We start from the raw sequence: 18,983 nt of genomic DNA, 5'->3' as shown, positions 1-18,983 counted from the left end.
AGACGGCCCTCCTACCGGTGCATATGTGCCCTGGGAGCATTTAAATGAAAAGCGCAAGGATCGGAGAAGAGTTCCTGGAAACCTGCTTCCTGGGGAGAGGGGGAAGGGGAGAGCGGGCTGTGGAGCGCCCCGCTGCTCGCCCATGGCCAGTGGCCCCCGTGCAGCGAGGGCCCTCCAGCCTCTGCCTGCTGGGAATGGGCCCAGGCCACCTTGCCCCGCCCCAGGCTGCCTGGGTGATGCCTGGGTGGAGGCCGACCCCTGTCTGCTGAGGACTCTGCCCTGGGTCTGGAAGTGGGGCGTTGAGCCCAAAGTGACCTGAATTCGAATATCATTCCGACAGAGAACAGCAGAGGAGACCAGGAGCGGAGGCCGAGTCCAGGCCCCAGGATGGGGACGGGAGACCTGGCCCCAGCAGGAGCGGCCGAACGGCCGGATGGACTACGCGGCGAGCGCACCTGTTTTTCTCAGGGCCTGCGCTCCCTGAGGGGCGGGGCGGGGCGGGGCCGGGCCTGGGTGGGAGGGGCGGGGCCTGGGTGGGAGGGGCCGGGCCTGCCGCCGAGGCTGGGCTCAGCGGACCTCCTGCTCCAGGCCGATGCGGACGTGAGCCGAGCAGGACCCCCCTCCAGGGCCAGCTGCTGGGTTCAGACTATGGCAGAGCTGGGACCTGGACAGGACCAGAACCTTGCCAGGCCTCTGGTTTTCCCGACAGTAAGCTGCTCTGAGGAGCTGGGGCGAGACTGGAGCCCAAAGCGACACACCAGCCCCCCAGCCCCATGGCTCTGCCCTGGGCAACCCAAGATCTTGCTGGACCTGGGGGCACCGTGGCCTCGTGGACGAATCCCTCGGCTGCCAGCCTCAGGCACGAACTCTCAGCTCGCGATTGGCGGCGGGTGAAAGGCCCCCGCAGGCGTCCACCTGCGTTGTCTGGGTCACCTGCCTCACTTCTTCCCCGCTCCGTCCTCCATAGGCTCCCAGCACCACTCACCTGCCACCTCCGTCCCTGCAGGTTCCCGGGCTCCACACCCTGCTGGAGACAGGGCTGGGCGCTGTGCACCCTGACGGCTCGCATACTCTCTCTGATCTGAGCTCAGGGTGATTTTTCCTACAAAATGGGGGAAATAGGACATCTCCTGTTAAAAGACAGGACCTAAGGATGATCCCACCTGTGGGCCTGGCTTGTGGCCTTGGTGCCCTGTCCTCAGGGGCCCAACGCAGCGGGAGGAAAGGCTCCAGGACAACTGAGGATGGAGCCGACTGGCTGGAAGCCTACCTCGCAGGCTCCCGCACACCCACGTTCCGGCTAGCAGAGTCCTTCGGCTTCCCAGGACTCCTGGCTCACGCCTTTCTGTGCTGAGGCCTTCGGGAGACGTCTGATGGATCACAGGTGAGAGAAGGCAGAGGGCAGGGGGCCAGCGAGGCTCTGCACAGCCTGCCCCTTGCACCTGGGCTTGGGATCAGGGCCTGCACTGAGCTGCTCAAGTCCAGCTGGCTCCTGAGGGGTCTTGGGCTCCTTGACAGCCTTAAAAATCATCAGGGGCCCCAAAAGCTTTACTTTATGTAGCACTAGCTATCGATACATACATACCATATTAAAATTAAAATGAAAAAGTTAAATCTTTACTTATCAATTTACTGAAAATCACCATAAATAAATGTAATATAAATTACATTTTAATGAAAATAACTATATTTTCAAAAACACATATATACACTACCAAACGTAAGGTAGATAGCTAGTGGGAAGCAGCCGCATAGCACAGGGAGATCAGCTCGGTGCTTTGTGACCGCCTAGAGGGGTGGGATAGGGAGGGTGGGAGGGAGGGAGACGCAAGAGGGAGGAGATATGGTGATATGTGTATATGTATAACTGATTCACTTTGTTATAAAGCAGAAACTAACCAAAAAAAATCTAACTGTCATTTACTAGATGTGTAACTGTAGAAAAATTAGTCACTTTGCTTCATTAATAAAATATAGTAATAACTTAAAAAAAAACCCACTTAACATAGTATGAAGCCCTTAATAAACATCATCTTTATTATTATTAAAAAAACAATTCTAGACACTTTTACATTTTTTTAAATTGTTATATATTTTTATATTTGTATTTATTATTATGTATTTTTCACTATTGTACATTGTTGGCGTTATCTTACATTTCTGCACATTTCTGTAATGCCTGGCTTAACAGGAGACAGCTGGATTCTCACATCTGCTTCTGCATTCAGTCTCTGTGATACACTGTCCTGGGTGAAATATGTGGAGAAGATTCGGCCTCACACAGGTATGTGTTGTGGAGTATTTTATTAACAGAGAATGTGGGATGTTTTTTTCTTTGATGCTACACCAAAACTCAACAAGTAGTGTTTTCTTAAAGGTTAGCTGTAATGTGGAGTCTGACACCAAATCAGTGACCCTTTTCTACTCTGTTCCATGAAAATCTACTGGTGTGTTTTGCACTCTGAGTGGATCATTCCCCGAGGAATGATTTCATAACATCCCACGTGGGTCATTGGAAAATATTGGTTCATTGAGTTATGCATCCAAATATTGACACTTTTTTATGTAAAAGTTCACATTTATTAATATTATCCCTGCTCTCAGAAATGTCCTTAAGTGTTGCAAAGCTGTTAAGATTAAAGAAGTAGCACAATTTTTCCAAAATTAGAATTTTCTCTTGTGAGTTCAAATGTTCCCTTTTTTCTTCCTGGTAAATATCTCATTTTTCCCAGTAATAATTATTTTTCTTTAAATTGGAGTAGAGTTGATTTACAATGTCGTGTTAGTGCCAGGTGTGCAGCACAGTGGTTCAGTTCCATACATATATATATATATATATATATATACATACATATACATACCTCTATCTACCTCTGTATAGATATTTTTTCAAATTCTTTTCCATTATGTTACAAGATAGTGAACACAGTGCCCTGTGCTATACAGTAGGTACTCGTTGGTTATCTATTTCATACATAGTATTGTGTGTGTGTTAAACCGAACCTCCTAATTTAGCCCTCCCCCCTTTTCCCTTTGGTAACCATGTTTGTTTTCTATGTTTATGAGTCTATTTCTGTTTTGTAAGTAAGTTCATTTGTATCATTTTTTTATATTCTACATATAAGTGCTATTATATGATATTTGTCTTTCTCTTTCTGACTTAACTTCACTCAGTATGATAATCTGTAGGTCCATCCATGTTGCTGCACATAGTATTATTTCATTCTTTTTTATGGCTGAGTAGTGTTCCATCATGTGTATAAATACCACATATTCTTTATCCATTCATCTGTTAATGGATGCTTAGGTTGTGTCCATGTCTTGTCAACAGTGCTGCAGTGAACACTGGGGTGCGTGTATCTTTTTGAATTATGGTTTTCTCCAGATACATGCACAGGAGTGGGATTGCAGGACAAATTGCTACCATTTACACAAATACCGTCAGGTGTTTTTCTTGAACTGGCAGGTTTACTTCATTCATTTTCAAGGAACTGTCTGCAGATGCCCAAGTCTGGGTGACGACGGGCCATCTGTGTCATTCTTTCCCATTAAAAAGGTGTCCCGAGAGAAGCTTCCCTGAGACCACCCTGTGCTCGGTCAGGGTTCTCCAGAGAGACAGACCAGTAGGGTACATATAGATACATGTGAGAAGAGATTTGTTATGGGAAGTAGCAACGTGGTCACGGAGGCCGAGGAGTCCCACCATACGCCGTCTGCAAGGGTGATTCAGTCCAAAGCAGCATCTGAGAACCGGGAGCCCCAAGGTCCAAGGGCAGCAGAAGGTGGAGGCCCAGCTGAAGAAGAGAGAGAACCCGGCGTCCCCCCCTTTTGTCCATTTGGGCCCCAGCATATTGGACGACGGCCGCCCACCTTGGCGACGGTGATCTTCACTCGACTCCAACGCTAATCTCTTCCAGGAACACCTTCACAGACACACCCGGAAATAATGTGCTACCAGCCACCTGGGCCTCCCTGAACCCAGTCAGGTTGACACACAAAATCAAACCCCAGAGCAAGACAAGTGGCTTATGTGTACTTCCCACTTTGCCACAGAAGACATTAGAAAGATGATTACTCTGGGGTTGGGATTTAACACCACTGGTATTCGTTGCTGCCTCGTTGAGGACTGCCGCGGGGAAGCCGTGTTGCTCTGACCACGAGTGTGAGCCGTGAGCACAGTCCGGGCTGAGCCCATAGTGCAAAGGTCACCTTGTGACAAAGGCAGATGGCAGCAGTGTCGTTATGCAGCGGGTCTGACCTCACAGACCCCGGAAGGGCTGGGGCCCTGGGGGGTAGACTGTGGGCTGGCGCAGGGGACCCAGTTCAAGCTCCCAGGGGGAACACTCACGCCCGCCCCCTTACCCCACTGCCTCCTCGTGTAATGCAGTGTCCACCTGCCCCAGCCAGGGGCCTCCCCACTTCCAAGCCCTGGCTTTCTGAGGACTCTCCCTTCCTCGCTCACTTGCTCTGGTCTCGGGTGCCGGTTTTGAACTCCAGCTGTGTGGCGAAGCCCCTGGAGTGTGGTGACCTAGCTCTCCCTCTTCACCTTTTCCTCCCTAACCAGTGCTCAACAAAGACTCTGATTAGCTGACTGCTTCGTCATGAGTCTATCCCTCCTCCCACTCCCACCTTCCTCTGGCACCTGCAGTGTGAAAACCCAAACTCAACATGATCAGAGAGGAAGGAGAATCCTAGGCTCACCCAAGCAGAAGTCTGGAGGCAGGAGGGCTCCACATGTAAGCGCAGTGGCTCTGGATATCGCCCTGGACTCAGGCTCTGTCTGCCTGGCTTCCCACTGGCTCACTCTCAGGACGGCACTCCTCACGGTTACAAGATGGCAGTGGCAATTCCAGACATCACACACAGACACAGCGTCCACCAGGAAAAAAGAGGGGCTGCTTCCTCCAACGCATCTTGTTTCCTTCGTGAGGAGAACCTGCCCAGACTTGCCCTCACATCCTTGGGCCAGACTCTCTGGCAAGGGGATGAGACCCCTGTGGCTGGTTTAGGCCAATCGTGATCTGCCCTCTGGGGCTGGAGGTCTGGGACCCACCTCTCTTCCCCACATGGCTCGCAGGGAAGTTGGGAACATGAACAAACTCAGGGTTCAGAGGGAAGAAGGGAGGTCGAGTGGAAACGTTTGTCAGACAGCAGACACAGCTGGATCCTGGGCTTGGGAGAAAACATCAGTTGCAGCAGCAGCCTGACAACCGTTCCTTCCAGCCCCAGGCACCCTCTTTAATATTTGCTCCTGCCGGAATCCAAGAGGGGATGCTTTGGGGGTCGGGGAGAATTTAATTCATTCAGCACCTCTTCCGAAGGGCTCCTGTGTGCTGGGGGGCCGTGCCTGGGGTTCTCGCTCCTGTGGACAGGGGGCCTCAGGGCAAGTTGTCAGGTGGGGAGGCTCTTATCTGCCTTCGGGAGAAGCCGTCCCATTCATTCCACTTCCACTGACTCAGAACCGGTGGCTTCACTTCCCAGCATGTAAATTCTAGACCCCTTAATGCCAGCAGCCCAATCTGACCCCAGCCAGCCTTCACAGTCTCACCTCCTGTTGCCCGAGTTTACGCTGAGCGTGAACTGCCCACAGGGACCCTCCTGCCCTTCCCGCCATCTCCTCGGGTCCAGCTCCTGCTTCTCCTTCAAGGACCAAGTCAAACATTACTTTTCCACAAAGCCTTCCTTGAACCCACCTGTTTGAAGTGAGGTCTTCCTGAGCCCTTCGCATCTTGTGATATATTTATGTAAATATTTCATAATAATGATGACAGCTAGTTTTTCAGCATTTGCTGTATCCCAGGCCCAATGCCAAGAGCTTATTTAATTTTTATAACATCCATTGGAGGTAGGCATTCTTATTCTCGGGTGAGAAGCTGACACTCAGAGAGATTAATCTGCCTGCTATCACACAACTGTAGCTAGCAGAAGCAGGGTATTGGCTCTCTGTTTCTATATTCAAATCACTCCAAACTTAGCAGCGTCAACAACACACTTAGGATGTCAGTTTCTGTGGGTCCCGAACCCAGAAGTGGCTCGGCCTGGCGGCCCTGGCTCGGACTCAAGTGAGGCTGCAGCTGGAGTGTCGGCAGGGCTCCCGTCTCCCCTGAAGGCTCCACCTGCCTCCAAGGAGGCTCCTCCCCTGGCTGTGGGCAGGAGGCCTCAGCTCCTCCCGTGTGGCCTCTCCCCGGGGCTGCCTGAGTGCCCTCACAATGTGGCTCCCCCCGGGGTGAGCGATCAGAGAGGCAGGAGGAAGCTCAGTGCTGGTCACGACCTTGCCCAGAGTCACTCACATTCCTGCCCAGGTCAGCCTCTTCAGCTGGGATGGGACTGTACGTGGGCACGGACACAGGAGGCGGGCACAGTGGGGCTGGACCTCCAGTGTGGAGGCTGGTGGCCAAAGGCAGGGCGGAACCCAAGTGCTGCCTGACCCTAACCCCAGCTCTGACTGGCACGTCCTCCATAAGTGCTCCCGGGGCTGCCTCGGTGCCCTTGAGCCCCTTCTTCGTGTAGCAGCCGTCCCTGTGAGGCGGGAAGCTCCGTCCCTGTGAGGCGGGAAGCTCCGTGCTCTCGAGGACGCTGCTGCCAGCGCATGTGTTTTGCTTTAATCAAGTGAAAAGGTGTGACCCAGACGCCCCCAGCAGCTTGGGCTCATTAAACTAGAGGTGTGAACAGAATCAGTGGGGGGAAAGATTCCTACCTGGTCTCCTGCGGCTCCTGGGTGCTCCAGCTGGAAGGGTTTCCCCTGGGAAAGGCTGGGGGTTGGGAGTGGACAGGGGGCCTCAGGGCAAGTTGTCAGGTGGGGAGGCTCTTATCTGCCTTCGGGAGAAGCCGCCCATTCATTCCACTTCCACTGACCGTGCACCTGCTCAGGGTCTCTGTTGAGGGGCGGGCGATAAAGATGCTGATGACGACAGTAGTGACCGCAGCTAATATTTATGAACAGCTTTAAGTGTCCCGGCTCTTTGACCTTCCCAGTGGGATTAAGCTGGGAACCGCGGTGGGAGCTGTCATTGCCCATTTCATAGACAGGAGCACGTGGACCCCAGCGTCCCACAGCCCTGCTGAGGCCATCCCCGCCCCCAGACCCCCTCCCGGGGACGGCTCTCCTCCCAGGGTCAGATCCAAGGGCAGCTGAGGTCCGGAACAGCAGGGCTCCCCCGGATGCCCCAGGAGCAGGGAGGCACTCCCCTCCTGTGGCCTCCCGGCTCTAGGGCCTGCCGTGCCAGGCGGCCCCAGCACTTTGCACGCAGGGCCGCTCCCTCCTGACCGTACACGTGGCCATGGGAGACCAAAGCGGCGGTGATCCCGGGAGCCCGTCTCTTCAGAGGACAGGTGCCTCCCTCCTAGGTGCTGTCCCATCCTTCAGAGCTTGTCTGAGTGCACAGCGGGAAATCCTAGTGCACGTGGCTTTGTGTTCCAGTTTTCCAGTGGGAGGATCTAGGAAATTATTTATGCTGTTTTCATTCAACCGTAGACTGCTATGAGCAATTCCAGTGTTTCTTTTTTTTTTTTTTGCAGTACGCGGGCCTCTCACTGTTGCGGCCTCTCCCGCAGAGCACAGGCTCCAGACGCGCAGGCCCAGCGGCCATGGCTCACGGGCCCAGCTGCTCTGCGGCATGTGGGATCTTCCTGGACCGGGACACGAACCTGCGTCCCCTGCATCGGCAGGCGGACTCTCAACCACTGCGCCACCAGGGAAGCCCTCTAGTGTTTCTATACAGCTTCACTACTGTACTTCGTGGGGCCCTGTGATCTCGCTATTTCCTCTGTCCTAACTCAGCCCCCACCGAGCAGCACTTAGGTTGTTTCCTGGCTACAACAGCAACACTGCTGGGAACACCTCTGAGGATGTCGCCGTGGAGACCATTTATTCTTGTCGGAAGGAGCTATCTGGCTTTGTGTGGGGAAGAGTTTTGGTCTTAAGCACGAGGACACACGTCTGCTTGTTTGCTCAAGAATCTCAGAGCCATGAAAAGGTGAGGGGCACGAGGCGGGGAGCAGGGAGCAGAGCTCCGGGTTCAAACCTGCTCTGTCACTTTGTCAGAGCGACAGGCACTCAGAGCCTCAGTCTCCTCACTTCCTGTGGTCAGAGCCAGCCTCAGACACCGGCTCCGCGCAGCTCTCTGAGGGCCCCCATCACCTGGCCTGGCTTGATCTTCCTCCAGACCACTTGTCTGTCTCGGCTTGGACAGCTTGAACGACACGTGCCTCTTTCTCACACGTCTGGGGGCTGGATGTGTCTGATGAGAGCCCACTGCCTGGCCTTTAGACAGCCGTCCTCTCACTGTGTCCTCACTGGCCGGAGAGCAGAGAGGGGAGCAGGCTCTCTCGTGACTCTCGTAAGGGCACTAATCCCATCCTGGGGGCTCCACCCTCATCACCTCATATAACCCTGATTGTCTCACTAGACCCCACTTCTTAACACCATCACATTAGGGGCAGGGTTTCAACATGTGAATTTGGTGGGGGGGGGCGGGACAAAAACTTCAGTCTATAATGTCATCAATGGCATATGACTTGTCTAACTATTCCCTTTCCTTCTCCCCCACGAGCACATAAGTGACCGGAGGGCAGGGGCTGTGTTTACATCTCCGGTGCCTGGAACACACCTGGGGACACGTCGGCACCTGCACAAACACCCAGCTGCCTGTCGTGAGCTGTGGGAGGCCATGGGGTCCTGGGTTATTCAGCAGAGGTGGTGGCGCCATGGTAAGGATTTGCCACAGCTGCTGATCAGGCTCCTGTTCCCATGGTGTGCCTGGTGGAAAGCAAACCCCTGGGAATCCTTGGAGTGTTTGGGACCAGAGGCGAGAGAGCAGCCAAGGAGACTCAGTGATGGGCAGGGGCCGCCTGCAGGTGGAGAGGAGCCACATCCACGTGGACATCCTTGAGGTGTTTCCTGTCTCCTCCCCCTTTAAAACTTACTTTATAGTCTAGTTTAACTTTTATCTTTATCACAGGTACACAGTTATCCAGCCACACAGTTTAAGGAACCCCCCTTCCCTTCCCAATCACCAGAGATGGCTTTCAATTCCTTTGATATTTACCTCCACGTGTCCACCCCGGCGCTCTTTGCTCCTGTGATGGACACCCAGCCTCAGCGTCTCTCTCCACGCCACACCCTTCCTGTGCCCCCATCCCTGCCCAAGAGAGGGAGAGAGGGAGAAAGGGGGAGAGATGGAGAGAGAGAGAGAGGGAGGGACGGGTGGGGAGAGGGGGAGAGAGAAGGAGAGAGGGGGAGAGGGAGAGAGAGGCAGGGAGGGAGAGAGAAGGAGGGAGGGAGAGGGAAGAGAGGGAGGGAGGGGGAGAGGGAGAGCCGGGGAGAGGGAGAGCAGGGGAGAGGGGGGAGAGGGAGGGAGAGAGGAGAGGGGGAGAGAGAGAAGGATGGGGAGAGAGAGGGAGGTAGAGGGGGACGGGGGAGGGGGAGAGGGAGACTGCCTAAATTCATTAGACCAACGTCAATGTCTGCATTATAAGTGTTTACATTATTGCAATTCTGTAAATGCTTGTCTGAGCCAAGCCTCCTAGAGCCACGCGATACTTTGCCTTTGCTGCTGTTCTCCCAGTATTTAACTATCGCCTATTTTTCTCTTTTTAAAAATATTTATGTATTTATTTAGGCTGCGCAGGGTCTTAGTTGCAGCACATGGGATCTTTAGTCACGGCATACAAACACTTAGTTGCGGCATGTGGGATCTAGTTCCCCAACCAAGGATGGAACCTGGGCCCACTGCGTTAGGAACGCGGAGTCTTACCCACTGGACCACCAGGGAAGTCCCTCACCTATTTTCCTCTTGATCAGTTTTCTAGGTATTTATCCTTCTTCTAGCCCCAAACTCTCCCTCAGTGGTTCAAATCTCCTCTCAATAGAGCAAACACAACAGTTATTCCCCCAGTTCCATCTTCCTCAGGATGACTGCTCCCGTCTGCCAGGTGGGGGACCCCAGAGTCCAGGATGCTAGGATGTGACAAGAGTGGTCACTGGGCCACCCAGCTGCTGTGCTGGGGACAGACTGACGGGGCAGGGAGGTTTAAGCAGGGAAGCCAGGAGGAGGCTATTTTAGTAATCAGGATGTGACACCATGGTTTCCCAGCACCCTCCCCACCGCCCCCTGGTTGCAGGGGTGATGGTGGGAAGTGGCTGGTTTCTGAAAGATGCTGAAGGAGAAACCAGCAGGACTGGATGTGAGGTAAGGCAGGAAGCAAGGAGGGGAGTCTGCACGACTGAGCCCAGGAATGATGGATGGGATGGGAACGCTGACGGACAACCTCGGGGGTGAGTCGGAGTCCATCTGGGCTGCTGTAACAGATGCCACAGACTGGGGGGCTTGAGTTCTCACATTTCTGGAGGCTGGAAATCCAAGATCAAGAGAGTCTGTGTCTGGTGAGGGCCCCCGTTCTGGTTCATGGGCCGCGTCTTCTCGCTGTGTCCTCACCTGGAGAAGGGGAGGCGGGGAGCCTTGTGGGGTCTCTCTTCTAAGAACACTAATCCCATTCATGGAATCTCTGCCCTCATGACCTCATGAGGTTAGAAGACCCCCCTTCTAACACCATCACATTGGCGGAGTCAGGGCTTCAACAACGGATTTTTGGAGGACACAGATATTCAGACCATAGCAGAGAAGAGCCCACGTTCAGGTGGATGTCTGGTCAGGTGGGCGCTTAGGAGCGTCCCCACACCCACGCTCGGGAACAACCCCGCTGTTTGCCAAGTGCTGTGGGCCCCTGCCAGTCACTGCAACAGGGAAGTTCTGATTTTCTTGAATTTCTTCGATGATTCCCCCGCTCTGTCTCGTCTGCGGTCCCTTCCTGAAACTATTATACTTTTCTTACTGGACCGAACGGCGGCCCAGGGATCTTCTCATCTTTTTTCCATCTCAGTCGTTTTGCTGCTCCTCGGAGATTTCCGGCCCCTCTTCCCTCGGGCTCCGCGTCCTCAGCCCCCCCGGAGGTTCACGGCCGACACCGAGGGCGGTGGGGCGGCGGCCCAGCCCGGGTTCGGCCCGGCTCGCGGCGCCCCGGGAGGCGGGCGGGAAACGCGCTGGCCCGAACCGTGTGTCCGTGGTTGATTTGTTACTTCAGAGAAATCTCACGTTTCGGCCGAGCGGACTTGTGCCCGGCTCCGCCCAACAGGGAGTTAGAACACCTGAGGCGCCCGGTTCCCAACCCGCTTCGGGGCGGGAGCGGTGAACACGCAGCCGCCCGGGCCCCGGGGCCGCGACGACCGGTCGCGGGGAACGTTCGCGCCCGGAACCCGCGGCGCGGTGCCGCGCCGGGGGACGCGCTTGCGCGCCGGACGCGGGGTGCGCGCGCAGCTGCGGTTCCGGTTCCGGTTCCGACCCGGCAAGGAGGAGGCGCGCGAGTGCGGCCTGCGGAGGTAGAGGCCGCCCCCTCACCCCTCACCCCCGCTCCTCCACCCCGCGTCCCGCCCCGCCCCCTCCCTCGCAGGGGCTGCGTCAAGTGGGGACCCTGCCTTCCCTTCGCGGCGCTGGCGGCGACGTCCAGGCCCCCGGGGTGTAGGAGTGAGTCAGGTCCACGTTCAGCCATAGTTGGAGGGAAGTTGATCTGCCTTGTCGGAAACAAATCCATTTTCGGCCTCATTGGGCCGCAGGAATCCTCCTTGAAGCACCACGCCCCTCCCCCCGCACTTTCTTTGTTTGCTTTGTGCACTAAAGAGGAGGTGATACTCAGCGGGGCTTTGAAGGATGATTAGGAGTTTGCCAAAAGGGGGAAGGATGACAATTGGAGGTGGGAACAGGAATCCCGTGTTTGGGGAGTTTGTAGGCTTCCATCCCGAGGAGGGGCATGTTTGGAGACCTAGGCAGGGACAGGTGGGGGTAGAGGGCACCGGTGCTGGGCCCAGGAGCACAGACATCCCCAAGCAGGCTTCAGGGGGCCCCCGGAGGTTCTGATGTGAGACGTGAAAGCCCAGCGAGTCTAGCGAGCTTTCCTCAGTCCCTATTGTGCCCCCACCCCATGTCCCAGAGCCACTCTTCAAGGCAGACGGCATCTGTGGATTAAGCCACGGCCCAAGATTGTAAGCTTCATCCCTCCAGATGGCATCTTTAAAATAGTATTTTACGTCCTAATATGGAGATGGGTTTAAGCGTTTGCTTTTCCCTTTTGGTGTTTTTGATTTGAATGCAGTGTGAGTGTTACTTAAAAATGTAACTTTGAAAGCGGCTCCCCAGACCACAGGCAGCGTGCTGAGACAAGTGTCCGGCGCAGAGGGAGCGTGCGGGCCCCTCCCCAGCCGCGCACCTTCCCCGAGTCCGCAGACAGCGGGCGGGCTTGGCGGCAGTGGTGGTGAGCCGTCAGGTGCCATTTGATTCATTTCGAAACCAGCCGCCTTCATTTGAATGCAAGTATCGTTCTTATCGCGTAATTTTTGTCACACGGCTCCGTGGTGAGCATGGGGCTGAGCATGGCTGGGCCGTGTGCTTCCCACTGTGTGTGCTGGGCGGTTCTCACAGGAGCCGAAGGCTTAGACGGCTGAGGAAAACTCGGAAAAACCAGTGAACGTTCCAGGCTGGGCCTGTTTTGACTCTAGAATCTGTGCTGTCAACCAGCAGCCCGGTTAGGACGTGACAGACGTCATCTTCCTGGTGTTGGGTGTGTGTCCGGAGAGGGCCGTGGTTACCCTAGGTAACCTACGTGGTCTGGCCTGGGGACCTGGTGGTCAGAGCACTGAGTGGCTTCTGCTGGGTCTCCGCCTGGGCCCCGGCCCCCCGGAGGGAGCCGAGCTGGCGTGGCCTGCCCGGGAGAAGGCGTCTGGGCCTCAGAACTCAGGTCTCCGCGCTCTCGGCCGGGATTTTTTCACATTGCTGCGCGGTGGTGCTGGCCGCGTGGCGTTGGTTAATCGAGATAGGGAGAAACCCGTGGCCGGACTGCATTTACTGGGCGGCCACATCACTCCAGGCTGTGCCACCGGCAGTGATGGGGGGCCCCGTGGCCAAGGGGGCTGGTGGTTGGAAGGCGTGGCCTCTTTTCCTGAGGTAGCTGTTGGTCTCTCTGCACCTGGGCCTGCTCAGGACACAGTCATCTGACCTGACCTCGTTCCTTCTGCTTGTTCAAGGCAGGGCCTTGCTCCCCTTGGCCTTGGAGATTTTAGCTCTGTATTGAATGGCTCGATGATGGGTGGTTTTGGGAGCACATAAAAGCTGTTTTGAAGGGGTGGCCCCATGTTCCCACATGTTCAGTGGGAGAAAAAATTAGTGCAGCTTCTCTGGAGGCCACTCTGGCAGCGTTTACCCAGTTAAAAGTCATTTGGGTTGTGAGGCTCCGTGGTGAGCAGGCAGGGCCCCTTCTCAGCGTCTGTTCCACAGACGCCCCCGTGTGAGCACAGCTACGTGTCCCTGAGCCTCCCTCCCTGCAGGTCACCTGGCAGGCTCCCCGTCCCCCGAGCTCCAGCCACCTGCCCCACCCTGCCTCGGGACACCCGTCCCCACGCGGAGCCAGGCGGTCTTGCCACCTCCCAGCGCTGGGACACTGGGGCCAGGTCACTGCTGCCGGACGCCAGCCCTGCGGTGCTCTGAGGGCCAGCGCAGCGGGCGTTCCAGCTGCTTCTGTGAGGACTTCATCATTGTCCCCATGAGCCTTCCGTGAACCACTAGGTTTAATTGCGAGAAGAAGGCTATCTCATTTTTATTTGCCTCTGTCATTTTGAGACACTAAAGAGCTACAGAAAATTACAGACACCCTGTAGGTCCACCATCCAGAACAAATAATTTTAATATTCTCCTCTTTTTTTCTATGTTTTTTCCTTTTCCTTTTTTGTACCAAAGAAAGTGTTAATGCTGAGGTTGAAATACCTCCATTTGAAAATATAAATGTCATTTATTAGACTTTTAAAATCTGATTACAGAAGTCGTACGTGCTCATTGCAGAAAATCTGGAGCAAATTGAGCAGCGCTAAGAAGAACACGAAAGCCACCTGTGGCCCTGCTGCCTCGTGTCCACCTGGAGGCTCACCTTCCTGTCTCTGGAGGGACGTCCCTCCCCTGAGCAGCGCTGCGGGGGCGGGTGCAGTCGGGCCGTGGCCCAGCCCCACACGCGTGTGTGTGCCCTGGCCTCCTCAGACCTTCCGGACCACCTGGCTTAGCCCCAGTTTTTCAGTAGCAGAAATAACCCTGCAGTGAACACGCCACAGTGAACCCTTATGTACACGGCTGATTATTTCCTTAGGATACATTTAAAAGACAAAACCGTGGGAACAGAGGGCTTGCATTTCCTGTTTTCATGTCGCATCTAGAAGGGACTGCTGAGTGCCCTCTTTGGACGGCTAGGGACTAGGCTGGGGGTGCCGCCCAGTTAATGTGTGGTGTCTCTTGGGGCAGCTCCCAGCACGGACTTGGCCTTCCCTGCCCAGGGCCTTCCTCACCACCTGTGGTGTCTCAGAGTGGGTCGGTGTGCTGCAGCCAGCCGGGCCTGGGTCTCGATGCTGTTTCTCCAGTTGCTCTGTGGCCTTGGGCAGGTGGCTTCACCTCTCTGTTTTTCTTGGAGGTGCTGCTCTGACTGTCTGCCCCCGGCATCCATCCCCAGCCCACTGTGGATTCGCTGCTGTGGAGTCAGAAGTCAGCCCTCCCACCCCTAGCCAGGGAGGGAGGGGAAGTGGCGGTCAGCCTGTCTTCCAGTTTTCATTTCAAGTTCTCAGACCCCAGCTTCTCTCTGACTGGCCCCCCTCAGTGTGGTCCAGTCCCTGGGGCCCCAGGGGGAGCAGGCAGAAAGCTTGCCCTTCCTAGGCCCCTCATGGGGTGTCTGGGCAGAGGAAGGCTGAGCCAGTGGGTCTCGCTGGCAGCAGCTGTGACATTGCCTGTGAAGCCCTGTGAGGCCTGCCAGGCAGAGGGGTGGGAGCAGCAGCCACTCCTGGCTGTCCGTCTGTCTGTCCTCCACGGCACCCAGTGCCTGAGTGCTGTGCTCCTCAACACCCCAGAAAATGCTGTCACTTCAGCGGGCACCCCCGAACATCTGTCTTGCGTGGTCACCAACAAGACTCAGGCCTCGGGCCGTAACCCAGAAACGTTGTGCGGTAGGTTTTCTGTTTATAGATTCTCTTTGTTTTAGTTTCTCCTGCCTGTAAAGCAAATAGAGAAGAATTTGCTAGAAGTGAGAAGAGGAAGCGCTTAAAGCCCCTGGTTTGCTTCTCACTAGCTCATTTTCTTTTCTTTTCTTTTTTTTTTTTTTTTTTTTTGCGGTATGCGGGCCTCTCACTGTTGTGGCCTCTCCCGTTGCGGAGCACAGGCTCCGGACGCGCAGGCTCAGCGGCCATGGCTCACGGGCCCAGCCGCTCCGCGGCATGTGGGATCCTCCCGGACGGGGGCACGAACCCGCGTCCCCTGCATCCGCAGGCGGGCTCTCAACCACTGCGCCACCAGGGAAGCCCACACTAGCTCATTTTCTTTCTGAAACTGGCACATCTCATATGTTTATCGCATTTCTTATTTTCTCTGGTCAAGCCCAGCTGTTTTCTTACAATTTGTCAGGTTTCTTTATAGTAACAGAAATCCAGAGGTGTGAAACCAACTGCGAGCCCGCCTCTGAACCTTGCGTAGAGGACAGAGCCCAGGACGTCACAAGACACTCTGGCCTCCTTCAACTGGAAGGGGTGTGGGCCACGTGTACTGGAGAGCCCACCGGTGGGGGAGGCCTGGAGCTTTTGGGAGTGTTTCCATAGGACCTCGGAGCAGCCGCTGGGGAGGAGATGGGGCCGCCGAGGCCCCTGCAGGCAGGAGGGTCAGGCAGGCGGGCATCTCCCTGGTGCCAGGTTTCCGCCTGCTGGGCCAGGAGGCTGGGAGACCTTGTGTCAGAGCCCTTGCCACCCGGGGCAGCCAGCACGCGGAGGATCTCAGGACAGAGGAGAGCTCAATCCCGACCTTTACTGCTGTGGGCTGTTTGTTTTGTTAGGTAATTATAAAGTGTTGTGTGTAGTCTGTTTTTTAAATTAACAACAGAGAACAAAACTGGTACATGTAACAAACATAGTGCATTTGTTTTCCCCTGTAGCAAGTTAATGAAGGAGACGGAAGAGTGAGGCTTGTCGGGGAGAGGATGCGCTGAGCCCGGGAGAAGCAGCCTCCTGGCAGCAGGTGCGGGGCTGCCCGCCCACCAGTCCCCACCTTCCCTGCTTTGCTGGGCCCGTTGGAACGGGAACGAGAGTTACAAGTTTTATTTTATGATGTTGTTGGGCAATGCCTTGGAGGCGTCCTCATCAGCCTCTGACACTCAGAAGTGCTCTCTAGGGTCCCTGTGAAGTCTGCCCACCCCCCCCCGGCCCCCACCCCAGTAACAGGGAGAGACACGCCCCCCCCCCCCCCCGCCACGGCATAGCCAGCATCAGGCCATTTCCTTGTGCTGTCGTGGGCCAGGGTGGCCGTGGGCGTCTGGCGTGGTGACTCTGGTGGGGAACGATGGCTGGGTGTGGGAAGGCTCCGGCTGGGCTCCTGGCTGTGATTTAGGAGGGGGGACTTGGAATTTTCTCGTGGGTGAGATAGGGTTAACAGTGCTTGCCTTGCTGATTGAACAGGGTGGTCGAAGGTGAAAACACACGTAATATATTAAGTGTGTTACCAAATAATACTCATTAAAAATCCTTCAGGAACAACCGGGGGAGCTGGTGCATCCGTCAGCTCCCCGTCAGGGACGCTGCTCTGGCTGAGAGCGCCCAGGCGGAGCAGAGGTGGCAGAGGCTGCAGTGGGGAGGGCACGGCAGTGGGGACGCCGAGCCGGGGCAGGTGGTGGCCCGTGGACCTTGCTGGCCGCCCTGGCGCTGGGAAGGAACCGTCTTCCGTGGTCCCGGGGGTCAGGAGGGCTCCTGACCGCTCGAGTGGAGGGGTGGCAGCGTGGAGGGGGTGCGCCCGGCCACCCTTTCCCAGGCCTCCTCTAGAGCACACTGGAGAATTCCAGGTGCGGGTCGTGGCTCACAGCCTTCCTGGGGAGCCCTCCTCCTGGCGGACTGTTTTGGTCATTGTTTAGTAGTTAGGCTGTGGGGAAGAGAGGGAAGAGTTATGTTTTGGCTTAAAAAACAGAGTGACGCTTTGCAGACATGTGAACCTGCCCTGTTTGCGTCTCTGCTCTATTTTAGACAGGTTCCTAGGAGTCCATGGCTCGGCACGTGTTCCAGAGCAGAAGCGAGCCCAGTGTCTGTTCCGCTCGCCGGAATCTCCAGGCCCCGCTGCTGGCGGGGAGGGAACACAGCCAGCCCTTGAACCGGGCAGGGGTCGGGTGGGCGTTAGGGCGACCCCACAGCCGAAAATCCGAGTAGCTTCACAGCCGGCCCTTCCTGCACACCCCCGCCCTCCGTATTCACACTCGTGTAAGTGCCGCAGTGCAGATTCGTGAAAACAACCACGTGTACGTGGACCTGCGTCGTGCACACCGTGCTGTCCAAGGGCCCTTGGCACGTACTTCTCTCGGCTCGTACTTCTCCGGGTTCAGGTGTTTGAAAACCGTTATTCAGAATTTACCTGAAGTGCATCGAGTTCTGTTTGTTTCTCCTTGGCTTCCCCTAGTTTAGTTCATTGTTTTAGAATCTTGCATGTTTTTAAAACCTTTAAAGCAATGAGATTGAATAAAAAGCTGAAACTTTGGTCATTTAAGTTCCAAAGGTGTGTGTTGTGAGATCGTTAGCATTTCCGGTCTCGGGATGTCCACCCGTGATTGGAAGTGAGGCCACCTCTCCGGCCGCCGTGGGGGTCCGGCAGGACAGGGCAGTGACCGCAGTGCCCTCTCTTCCTGCCAGGTACCGGCACTTGGCGTCTGCGGCTGCGACGCTGCCCCGCGTGGTGATGTCCCTCCGGCGCCTGGCCTGGGCCTGGCCTGGGCCATGTTGGTGGCCAGCCCCCCGGAGGTGCAGAGGACGTGGCGCCCTGCACACGGCCCCGGCCACGCGCTCCGACAGCAGCACGCTGGGCTTCCGCCGCGCCCTGGGCTTCGGGGACAGGATCGCCCTCGTCGACCAGCACGGCAGCCACACATACAAGGACCTCTACTCCCGCAGCCTCTGCCTGTCCCGGGAGATCTGCCGGCTCCGTGGCTGTGCCGACAGGGACCTCCGGGAGGAGAGGGTGTCCCTCCTGTGCAGCAATGACATCTCCTTCGTCGTGGCGCAGTGGGCCACGTGGATGAGCGGCGGCATCGCCGTCCCCCTCTGCAGGAAGCACCCCCAGGCCCAGCTGGAGTATTTCATCCAGGACTCGCGCAGCTCCGTGGTCCTCGCCGGCCCGGAGCACGTGGAGCTCCTGAGCCCGGTGGTCCAGAAGCTGGGGGTCCCGCTCCTGCCTCTCCCGCCCGCAGTCTACCACGGGGCAGCCGAGGACCCCGGGGAAGGCTGGCTGCCAGAGTGGGACCGGAGAGACCGGGGCGCCATGATCATCTACACCAGCGGGACCACGGGGAGACCCAAGGGCGTCCTGAGCACGCATCAGAACATCAGGGCCGTGGTGAGTGCTTCTGGGGCCGCCACGGTTGGGAGGTGCAAGCTGTGTCCCCGCAGGCCAGTCCCAGCAGCAGTCACGGCAGGCGGCCTTCTGTTCATTCTGCAGGGCCAGCCACAGCGCTCATCGTCCCACCCCTGGGGCCGTGTGACCGGCAGCCCCACTGGCGGTGTAGGGGGTGCAGTGCCCAGGTGCCGGGGGGTAACAGGCCCCCTCGGGCTCCTCCAGAGCCGTGGCGTGTGGAGCATGGAACGGGCCACTCTATGTGACGCTGAGGTTTTAAAGGAAACCAGCCCCAAAGCGATTATCCAGATGTGCCGGCAGCCCCTAACTGCGGCTGATTCGGGAAACGAGAAGCAGGAACTCGTGTGCGCCACATCGTAGGTGTTAGCTTGTGTTCCGTGGCCTCAGTTACCATTTTTGTGAAACTCCCCAGCCGCTGTGTCTATCTGCAGTTTATACTCTTCTTGCTTCCAAAAAGCATTTGCACGTACAGTGAAGACTCTTACACAGCAGGAGTGGGAAAATAAGAGAGAAGTTCAAACCCACAAA

The 18,983-nt window shown here is 56.2% G+C and overlaps 1 protein-coding gene and 1 long non-coding RNA gene across 13 annotated transcripts in view; one reads left to right on the top strand and one right to left on the bottom strand.

The window, feature by feature from the left end:
- Positions 1–1,833: 1,833 nt before the first annotated feature.
- Positions 1,834–11,124, bottom strand: LOC117196688 (uncharacterized). The gene is made up of 5 exons (XR_004476987.2): positions 9,048–11,124; positions 7,273–7,437; positions 6,698–6,875; positions 4,702–4,921; positions 1,834–3,794 (listed from the first exon to the last, which is right to left on the bottom strand). It is a non-coding gene; the product is annotated as an uncharacterized LOC117196688 (long non-coding RNA).
- Positions 11,125–11,189: 65 nt separating this feature from the next.
- ACSF3 (acyl-CoA synthetase family member 3) overlaps positions 11,190–18,983 on the top strand; it is a 66,054-nt gene continuing 58,260 nt past the window's right edge. For 4 of the 12 annotated variants that reach the window (XM_049702833.1, XM_049702839.1, XM_049702836.1 and 1 more), the window contains exons 1-3: positions 15,039–15,903; positions 16,003–16,085; positions 17,738–18,437. In XM_049702833.1, coding sequence (XP_049558790.1) covers positions 17,784–18,437 — 654 coding nt within the window. In that variant the 5' untranslated portion in view covers positions 15,039–15,903; positions 16,003–16,085; positions 17,738–17,783. The other 8 variants (XM_033406250.2, XM_033406247.2, XM_049702832.1 and 5 more) reach the window with 8 other exon arrangements.

Source organism: Orcinus orca, chromosome 20 (assembly GCF_937001465.1).
Source record: "Orcinus orca chromosome 20, mOrcOrc1.1, whole genome shotgun sequence".
NCBI classification, from domain to species: Eukaryota; Metazoa; Chordata; class Mammalia; order Artiodactyla; family Delphinidae; genus Orcinus; species Orcinus orca.
Note: the sequence above shows the minus strand (reverse complement) of the source record. Positions and strands in the feature narration are given on the sequence as shown.